The following is a 10,959-nucleotide window of genomic DNA, read 5'->3' as shown; positions in this document are numbered from 1 at the left end:
TTGGTGGAGGACCAGACCGGAAATGGTAGTTTCCATGGTAACTCCTGAGCGGGTTGCCTGGGAGATGACCCCTTTCGCTCTCTCTGAATCTGTGCTGTAGCGTCACTTCTAAGGCAGATCTAACTGATCTTCTTGGACTGTCTCCTGCCATGATTCCCGGGAAATACCGCTCTGTTTCTGGACGGGCTGCGAGCAACGTAGGTTGGGTCTCCTACTATTTCTTCCCATTAGTAGCGTCCTTTCTGACTGGAGTCTTTGTCCTAGGTGATGGGCTGTATTATTGGGACCAGCACCTCTGAATCTACGCAAGCTATTGTTTGACCGAGGCTTGAGATTCCTGGACTGGACCAAGGCACTTGGAGGGTATTTAATATTGTGTGATGGGTATTCAAAGTCTTGTCCAGGATCTGGGCTTCCCAGAAGGTGGAGCTGGTCTGCTGTGAAAGGCTAAGCTTCATTTAAATTCCTTTAACCGGTCAATTCCTTTTTTTTTTTTTTATTAAGAAAATACTAACTGGCACCGCCACCTCCTTCACCTGTCTCACTGAGCTATTTACTTAGACCTGAAATAGCAAGTGTCAAAAGCTTTAGGTGCTAAGTAGAGGGTTAAATTGCTGCAGACATTTTGGAAGATAAATCACAGTGAAACCTTTTAATTCTTAGTTGTGATTTTATTGTTTTCAGCGGGTCCCCAGAACATGATAATTTACCAGAAACAAGCAAAAAGGGAGCATTCTGTTTTATTCTAATTTTTTGTTATATCTTGGTGTACTATTTTGGGGAGGTGTGTGTGTGTGTATAAGTTAAGAGCATATTTTACAGTTTAATTTTTACATTGTAGGTGAACTGTGGGCTTCATCTGGTAATTCAAACATCATCGCTTCCTGAAAAAAACAAAGTAAGATTTAAGCAGATTTGTATTTAAATTGAATATAAATTGTTTTATATTCTGCAAAATAGCATGATTTAAAGAGCAGAGTCTAAATTGGAAAATTTAAGTATATTTACTTTGGTCACTAATCTAAAGGTAATTTTTATTTTCTGCCTACACAAAGCCAACTAGTGGTTACCAAAGAAGAGAAGGAAGGGGGAGGGGCAAATTAGGGGTATAGGATTAAGAGATACAAACTACTATGTATAACATAGATAAGCAAGAAGGATATATTGTATACCTCAGGGAACTATAACCACTGTTTTGTTATAACTTTTAATGGAGTATAATCTGTAAAAGCACTGAATCTCAATGTCGTACACTTGAAACTAATATAATATTGTAAATCAACTATACATCAATTAAAAAAATCAAACAAAACAAAACCAAAAATAAAAACCCACCTCTTTTAAAAACTGAATCTTATTTCATCCATTACAAGAGGTAAGGTGGGGTTTTTTTGACATCTAAACATTTCTTAAATCAGGACCCTTCTTAAAACTGATGGTACATCATTGTTTAATTGGGAAAGTTTTTCCTTCTTAGTAGTGGGTAAAATGATGGCATGTCTTACTACTGATGGAATCTTATAATAGATAAAATGTGATAATTTGGGGGCACATATCTAACATTCCAGAAAAAAACTGATTAGCAGTGGAAATATATTAGGCCAAATGCTATTTAGAAGTTAAGATTTGAACATGAGGTTCTTTTTCCCAGTTTGCCCATATTCTCCCTGGCATTTCCATAACTTCTGGCTTTTGATTTGATCTCTGAGATACTCGTGTTCTCCCCCCCAGCCCCAACCTCAGCTCTCAGATATACTCACCCACCTCCCACATAACTGTGTTTCAAGACACAACACAAGTTTTCCTTCTTTGACCAATTTGGACACCTCCAACTGGCACAACTCAGGTTTTTCCTAAAAAGTTGTTAAATAGGTGTCACTGAAGGAACTCTGAAGTGAAGGGCGGAATTTACAGATAAAAACCTGAGAAGGCTAAGGAGGGGCGTGAGGAAGGTGGATGGAAGGACGCCATTGGTCAAGGAGGCAGCTGTGGATTACATTATGTATCTGGAAATAAACACTTGGAAAATAGGCCATTTGATTATCTTGAATAAATAGTAGTTAGCTAGATTAATTGAAAATATTCTTTATTGTAATTGGACCTAATGGATTCCTTCCAAAGCTTTGCTGATTGATTTCATTGGACAAATCCTATTCCACTATTATACATAGTATGTTTCTAGGAACTATGTGCCTCATCCATTCATTTTCTCTTGTGTGGACATGTATTCTGAGAAAATACCTTAGCTCATATAATGCATAAGGATATAATGTAAATGCTATTATAATTTTTATAGTAGCATGAGAAACATCATAATTCTTTTATGATATGTATTTAGGGGTTTTGGTAGCTAATCATGAGAGGTTGTTTTGGTTTTGTTTTTCTCAGTCCTCCTATCAAATAATTTAAAATAAATTTAGAGAAAACCCTTCTTAGAAGGTTTAGATATATAATTTTATTATGTTATAATTATAATATATATATAATTATAATATGTTATAATTATATAATTATAGATATATAATTTTATTATGGACTGTTAAAGGAGTTCTAATGATAAGAACATTGTGATATTTTTTAACAGAATTTAGTTTCTATTGTATGTTTTTTGCTTTTCCTTTTGAAAAAATGATTCTTGTATTCACTGAATTGTGGTGAGAGTATGGAGGAATTGCAAGTAGCTCAGACTGGAGCCTGGTTTCATCTGACCTCATGAGACTGACTCTGATTTGTGTGTGTGTGTGTGTGTGTGTGTGTGTGTGTGTGTGGTAAAATACACATCACATAAAATTTACCACTTTAACCATTTTAAATTGTACAAATCAGTGGTATTAAATACATTCACAATGTTGTGCAACCATCACCACTCTCTAGTTTCAGTTTTTATCACCCAAAAGGGAGTCCCTATACCATTAAGCAGTCTTTCATTCCGCCTTCCCAACCCTCTTGGAAGCCACAAATCTGCCTTCTGTCTCTATAGATTTTTCTATTCTCAGTATTTCATAAATGGAATCACATAATATGTAACATTTTGTGCCTGGCTTTCTTCGCTTAGCATGATGTTTTCAAGGTTCATCTATGTTGTAACATATATTGGTTATTTTATGTTATTTTATAATTATATTCATTACTTTCTCCAAAAAATTTTTTTTCTTAAATAATGTTTTTTAGGTTGAATTCAAGCTAAATAAAGAAACGCCATCATTCCCTGGTCGACTTTTACAACATGATCTTGAAAGAAACTACTCAAGTAGGCAAGGTATTGTCAGAGAGCAGAGATTAGATATGGTTTATCTTCTTTAAGTAATATTGTTTAATAATGTTGAATTTCTAGATCCAAAGAGACTTGAATTAAAAATGACATCATTCATTGGTTACCAAATTGATTGGGAATTTGTTTAAATCAGAATTGATTTTATATACACAGCATAGTAGATTATTTCTAATACAGGAAAAGCTGTTGTGTTTTAGTTTGGGGTGGGTTCTGCACAAGAGAATGGGAAGGAATCTTCCAAATAATGTCTTAGAACTAGGAAAATAGCTAAATAGTGAGGGTAGGAGTATGGGAACACAGATCTTTAAGGAATAAGGAAACAGTGGAAAGAATGGAAAGTCAGGAGTAGAAAAGAAGCTACCTCTTTCCCTTACTAGCGCATATAATTATAGATATTTTATATCAAAGGCCTTAAACTTTTGTGTGCATCCCCCAAGATCTTGTTAGAAATGCAGATTCTTAGTGCTTCCCTTCCCTTGTGCCCGTCCCCATTCTGGTTTTGCAGGCCTTGGGTGGGATTTGGAAATGTGCGTTTTAGTAATGCCTCAAGTGATTCTGATGGATGTGGTTTGTGGACCACCTTTTGAAACACAGCCTCATATGATCTGGTTATATTTCTGAAATGTATTTTTCAATTCAAGGAGAAATTTTCTTTGGAAGATTTGAGTTGTTACTTGGTTGCCAACAACTGTTAGCTATCTGTAATGTGCTAGTGTTAAGCACTACAGAATCCTTACATACAGTACTGTCCCCATCTCCTAGGAGTTTATATGAGAGGGCTGATCAGTATAGGCCTCTCTAGATTGTTTATCTCACTACTGCATGAACATGTGGCGATTTTGAATATTTTATTAGTTTTCTTTTTTTGTTTTGTAACTTCTGGACTTTCCTCTTGGGCCCATCTAATCTGACATGACTTTTCTTTTTCCTATATCCTACACTCTTGTCTTGGTCAATTGCTGGACATGACATCAACCTAACTGCTGTTCCACAGTGTAAGAAGCATGTGTCTTGCCTTTTTTGGTTTGATTCAGTACGCATCTACTGAGTGTGTACTGTGTGCCAGACACTGTATTAGGCACAGAGCTATAGATGTGAACCTGAAAATTCTCAAGTAGGAATTTTTTTTATGTTTGTATTGTGAATTTCCTTCACATTTTTGATAATAAATCTTGAATTTGTTTTCTAAAACTTAAATACTTTTCCCAAGGTATTCTTGAGTTAGAGGAGGAAGTTGGTAGACAGATTTGTGTATGTCTGGCTAGGCAAGTTTATTTAAGTGTTAAAGTATTGCTAGATATTTGCTAATGAGGAAATAGTATGGTGGCACTGAATTTTGTGAACCTGAAAGATAAATAAACTCTTGTACATAAATAATGACCCATAAAATACAGATTAATTCTTTAGGGAGAAATAAACCTATTTTTTACATTAAAAGATTTTATTCAAACTCATTCTCTGTGACATTTGTACCTGATTGTTTCCAAATGTGCCTCCTTCATAGTTCCAGTCAGTTTCATGCAAGGAAGGCCACACAGTGTGTAGCTGTTTTCTTGACTTTTGTACTCACTGTTCTTCTTCCAAAGGCACAAAACTTTGGAAAAATTGTAAGTAGCAGTTTATCAGGAAAAGTTGAGGAATCTCTATCTAGTAGACTGCATTCTGATACCCAATTATTATAATTAATTTCACCTCATCCTTATTTTTTCTATTTTTCAAAATTAATTGGACATATATAATCGCCTGTCACCATAAATTAACCAGTGGTACTCTCAGTCCAAAGTAAAGAAACTCTATGTTTTAGTTAGGCTACTTAGTCTAAAACTTGGTATGTGATTTTTTTAGGCTTTTTATATTAATGTTAAGTGTTAACCCCTGTATCCTTGAGATTTTGTAAGAGCCAGGGATTACTTTACAGTAAAATCTCAGTTAACCAGACCTTAATTGATTAAATCCCTTAATTAAGAATTCTAAAATATGTCTATAGAGAGAAAGAGGCAGTGCTTGACTCTTAAGGTCATGATAAATCGTGAAAAATATAGAAACAGGATTTTGGTTACTAAAACAATCTCAAAGGTAAGGCTGAGTGGACACATATATGACCGTGTACTGTATTATCCATCCATCCAGCCAGCCATCTGTCCATCCCACTGCTCATCTCTCCATCCATCTTTCTGTCCATCCACTCACCCATCCATCCATCCATGTATCTAGGGTGCCGTGCAGTGAAGACTCTTACCAAACATAGACCATTATGCCTCTAAACACTTTGAGATCCTAATTATGAAAGAATTCATTCAGCATTTTTATACTAAAATGCAAGAATATATGATTTTCTTTTTTAACAGAAATAATATATGTAAAATGGATTTCTGATTTACTCTTAATAATGGAAAATCAGTTAGTTAATTTACTGATTGCCTAGTGAATTTAGATTCTACAAAGAATATAAAGAATGTAAAATGAACTCCGTTTCTCAAGGAGCTTATAAATTTAATTGGGAAGACAAAAGCTACATATCTGGTGAATTAAATAGTGATATATGAAATCACCAATAACAGGAAATGCTTCCATTAAAATTTTGCCACATAGTAGTGCAGTTTATATGCAGGATGAAATATTCCACATATAATGTGGGTGTTTGATACACACATATTTGTATATATATGTGGGTGTTTATATATCCACATAAATATGTGAATGTTTCAATTGCAGGTCACTCTGGTTCCCAGTCATTTAGAGCAGCGCTCCCCAACCTTTTCGGCACCAGGGACCAGTTTTGTGGAAGACAGTTTTTCCACGGTTGAGGTCGGGGGTGGGGGCATGATTCAGGTGGTAACGGAAGCAGTGGTTCACATGGTAATGCAAGCTTTGCTCTCTTGCCCACTGCTCACCTCCTGCTGTGGGGCCCAGTTCCTAACAATTGAGGGTTGGGGACCCCTGATTTAGAGTATCTTGTTTGTGGATTTTAAGGCCTTTCTATCTAATCATTCTCATATCCTGCTATTTATTGTATGATGTATGTCATACTGATCGTGATAGTAAGCTCATCATGCAGATAGTGATTTTGACTTCTGTGTATGATAAGAGCTGAAAAGTGTGAGGATGAAATTCCTTTATTCACTGAAGTAAGTGAAATTGACTCCTTGATTATTGCCTCTATATCCCAAGTCTTATTAAATTTAAATCTGCCTTCTAAATTGAGGAATGGCTTGAAGCCTTAACAAAATAATTTTAAAAACCTAATTCTGATGCTAACAAGGGAAATCAAGGTTGTCTATTGTCTATTGTTTCAAGTTTTTCCTTTATCATATTTAGCTGACCAGATAATCCTTAATCAGTTAATCCTTACACTGGTTTTTGTTCTTTTAACCATCCAATTTTTGATTTCCAAATCAGTTTACTGACTCGTGGTTGCTTGGGTACCTTGTTAGCAACTGGTCATGTCACAAGACCAGTTCATTTATGAACATGATCTCAATTCTGAATGCTTGTACTCTAGAACATCATTATTAGTTATCTGATATTTCATGATATTCAGAAAAGTGGGATGTGAGCACTGATTATTTTGTTCAAGAAGTGAGGTATGTGATACTTTTGTTTATATCTTGCATACCTGGAGAAGTTAGCAAATACCACTGCTTTACATTTCTTTAGTATGATATATATGGAACTCGATTTTAAGATGGCTTCCCAAAGAATATGTTAGCTTCCTATATTTGGGTTCATCTTTTTGCTTTATTGGTCAGTTTAAGCAGTAGAATTCTGTGGTACCTTAAGTTCTCTTTTACTGCTTATCACTCCCATCAGCATCGATTGCTGCTTTTAGGAAATTTTCTCTTTGTAGAAGGAAATAGAGTTGATTTCTTCTGGTGTTCAAACTGGTACCTTTGACCCATTGCTCAAGTCTTACTTCATTTCTGGAACTTCCCAGCATCTTTTATTAACTATTCTACATTTTTCTAGGTCTTTAAAATGTATCTTAATATGCACCTCCCCCAAAACTCATCTGTGACCATCTTCTTTAAGTAAAAAATAACCAGACACATTTATGTGTGAAATTATAAATAGATATTGTTTTTTTATTCTGCATTTTGTGTATGTTTTTCTGTACAGTTTATTAATTTCATATATGTTTGTCCACTAGATTGAAAGCTACCTAATGGCAGGGGCAATATCTAACCAACAACCTATAAACCTCATAGGGGTGTCACATACCTTGTGGACCCTAACTACAAGCCTAACTACAAGTGTACAAGATTTATTGACATCCACTTTGGTCTCTGCAATATTCTCTACCAATAGTAGTTGAACATACAAAGAAAAATGGATGATGTGAGGTTTACATTTGTTATCCAAAACTACTTTCTCTGTATTTCCTGTAGCAAAGTCATGTATTGTGTAGCTTTGTGATAAATTTTTTGATATTTTGAACGAGATGGAAGAGTAATAAGCCCTTCACCTCGTAATAAATCATCCTACATCTCATCCACAACAAATGTGACAGAATTATGTGGGCTGAAAATGAAAACTACCATGGGCTCCTTATCAGCATTTGGAGATTCTTCCATTCAGACACCTTCAAAGTCCAGAATCCGGCTGGGCTGTCATAGTGCTGGCCCAAATGTATCTGGTAATGAGGGACTATCATCTCAGTTATAAGAGAGTTAAAATTTAGTATTAGGAGTCAGGTTATAAAGGGGGTAAAGATAGCACTAGCGTAGTTCTATACTTTCAACCAATCTATAAGGCAAGAGAAAAATTATTTGGTATACACAGAACACATAGTTTTCGTTTGAGGAGGAAAGAAACGAGCTCAAGTTTAGTAACTAATTTCAAATATGGAGAGCTATGGAAGCTGTATTTTCTAAAAAGGATATTTGTAGGTGCCAGAGTTTTCCAAATATAAGGTGACTTTAGTTTCAAGATTTTAAAGGTTTTTCTTAATCAAGTAATTTGTATATCATTTTCAATAGGTGATCATATTAATTTGGTGAGCTCATCAATGCCATCATTTCCCATTCTCCAACGTTCTTCTGAAGAGAAAATTCTTTACTCAGACAGGTTGACCCTAGAAAGGTGAGGACAACTTACTTTTTTGACTAGATAATTTATAGACATGGTACAAGATTTGAAAGGTAAAAAAGTCTCTCTCCCTCCTCTTATTTTCCTGCTATTTAGTTCTCCTACCTAGGTATAATCACTGTTACCAGCTTTTAAATTTATCCTTCCAAGGGTATGTGGAGAAATTTTATATCTATATAATGTAAAAGAGCTTGACTATACTCTAAAACAGTACTATAGGTAAAACTTCAAAATATAGTCCTCACATGGGCTTCTCTGCCCTATCCAGTTGAGTTCCCTTTTACCTCATTGGCTCACAGCCTCCTAATCTCTCCTTCGCTCACCCTGCTACAGCCATACCTGCCTCCTTGTTGCTCCTTGAATACACCAAGCATGCTTAAACCTCAGGCCTTTTGCATTTGCTGTTCTCTCTGCCTGGAATGCTGTTCCACCACATATCTATAGACTCACTGTCTTTACCTCCTTCAGATCTTTACTCAAGTGTCGTCACCTAGGGATAGCCTTCCCTGGCCACCCTCTCCAAAGCTGTAACTCCTTCAACCCTGACTGTCCCCAGCCCCTTTCTCTGCTTTATTTTCCTTCTTAGCACTTATCACCCTCTAACATATTAAATATTTAACTTATTAAGTTTATTGTTTGTCTCCTCCCACTAGAATATAAGCTCCACAGACACTGGGAGTTTTGTTTAGTTCTGTATTTCCAGCACCTAGAACAGAACCTGGGACAAAATAAACTCTCAAAAAATTCTGAATGCATAAGTATGTTTAGGACTTGATCCCCATCTTTAAATCTAGGAAAGTATCAGCAGTAGAATGGTGGATGAAGGATTTCAGCCTTACCTTAGCACTATAACCAGCAGGGAAACTATCTCTGCTGTGCATACCTTTAGCTTAGCAGTGCATATCTGATAGCAAATGGTTAACCAAACTTCCTAGCTTAGCAATGCCTGAGCAGTGGATTGATGGCAAATGCACTTCTCTGGTTATGTGACATGGTTCTTTGAATCATCTCAACCTCTACTGCAGAAGGCAATTACATTGAGTATTGGATGATGTTAAGTTAACTTTACGTGAAATAATTAATGTTGGAGTTTTTTTAATGCAATTAGAATGAGACTTAATTTTAATAATTACCCTGGCCAAAGTATACTGGCTTTTATATGAGTGAATTACACTTAGATCTACAATGCTTAGTTCATGGAGGCAAGAAGTGGTTCTATTTATCTTTTTCTCCTCACAACATGGGAGCATGAAGATACTACTATTAGTATTTGTAAGAGGAGGTGGACTGCTAAATCAGAACCTTATTAACTTTAAAAAATGTTTTCTAGGCAAAAGCTGACTGTATGTCCTATCATCGATGGGGAAGAACACCTTCGTCTGTTGAACTTTCAACACAATTTTATAACTCGGATCCAAAATATTTCTAATCTGCAGAGGCTAATATTCTTGGATTTATATGATAACCAGATTGAAGAAATTAGTGGGCTTTCTACTCTGAGATCCCTCCGTGTCCTTCTGTTGGGGAAAAACAGGTAATCTTTGCAGATCACTTTTTGTTTGTTATACTTAGGACGAACATTGAATCCTATGGTGTTTAGATGGCAACTCAAAATTGAATAATACTTAAGAAACTAATAGACTGAAATTTTTGAAAGATTACTTAAATGGATTTAGATTCAGTCATAATTTGTTTTATGAGATTCAGTCTGACAATTATTCAAACCAAGTAACATTTATTAAGTGTATATTTTATTATTTCTATTGCTTTACAGTGCCATAACTTATGCGGAAGTAAATAGCAGACTTTGGCCTTTATGTTTGTTTTATTTTTTAATTTATTTTTTTATTGGAGTATAATTGCTTTACAATGGTGTGTTAGTTTCTGCTTTATAACAAAGTAAATCAGTTATTCATATACATATGCTCCCATATCTCTTCCTCTTGCATCTCCCTTCCTCCCACCCTCCCTATCCCACCCCTCCAGGCGGTCACAAAGCACCGAGCTGATCTCCCTGTGCTGTGCGGCTGCTTCCCACTAGCTATCTATTTTACGTTTGGTAGTGTACACATGTCCATGCCACTATCTCACCTGTCACAGCTCACCCCTCCCCCTCCCCATATCCTCAAGTCCATTCTCCAGTAGGTGTGTGTCTTTATTCCTGTCTTACCCCTAGGTTCTTCATGACATTTTTTTTTTTCTTAAATTCCATATATATGTGTTAGCATACGGTATTTGTCTTTCTCTTTCTGACTTACTTCACTCTGTATGACAGACTCTAGGTCTATCCACCTCATTACAAATAGCTCAATTTCGTTTCTTTTTATGGCTGAGTAATATTCCATTGTATATATGTGCCACATCTTCTTTATCCATTCATCCGATGATGGGCACTTAGGTTCTTTCCATGTCCTGGCTATTGTAAATAGAGCTGCAATGAACATTTTGGTACATGACTCTTTTTGAATTATGGTTTTCTCAGGGTAGATGCCCAGTAGTGGGATTGCTGGGTCACGTGGTAATTCTATTTGTAGTTTTTTAAGGAACCTCCATACTGTTCTCCACAGTGGCTATATCAATTTACATTCCCACCAACAGTG

At 35.8% G+C, this 10,959-nt stretch overlaps 1 protein-coding gene across 1 annotated transcript in view; it reads left to right on the top strand.

Annotated features, from left to right (window-relative positions):
• The first annotated feature begins 23 nt into the window (after positions 1-23).
• LRRC49 (leucine rich repeat containing 49) overlaps positions 24-10,959 on the top strand; it is a 129,068-nt gene continuing 118,132 nt past the window's right edge. The window contains exons 1-5 of the mRNA XM_060003703.1: positions 24-197; positions 842-898; positions 3,172-3,259; positions 8,251-8,353; positions 9,690-9,893. Coding sequence (XP_059859686.1) covers positions 150-197; positions 842-898; positions 3,172-3,259; positions 8,251-8,353; positions 9,690-9,893 — 500 coding nt within the window. The 5' untranslated portion in view covers positions 24-149. The remainder of the gene's footprint in view (positions 198-841; positions 899-3,171; positions 3,260-8,250; positions 8,354-9,689; positions 9,894-10,959) is intronic.

This window comes from Delphinus delphis, chromosome 2 (genome assembly GCF_949987515.2).
Source record: "Delphinus delphis chromosome 2, mDelDel1.2, whole genome shotgun sequence".
In the NCBI taxonomy this organism is placed as follows: Eukaryota; Metazoa; Chordata; class Mammalia; order Artiodactyla; family Delphinidae; genus Delphinus; species Delphinus delphis.
The sequence above is the reverse complement of the archived record's forward strand: the minus strand, read 5'-3'. Positions and strand labels throughout refer to the sequence as shown.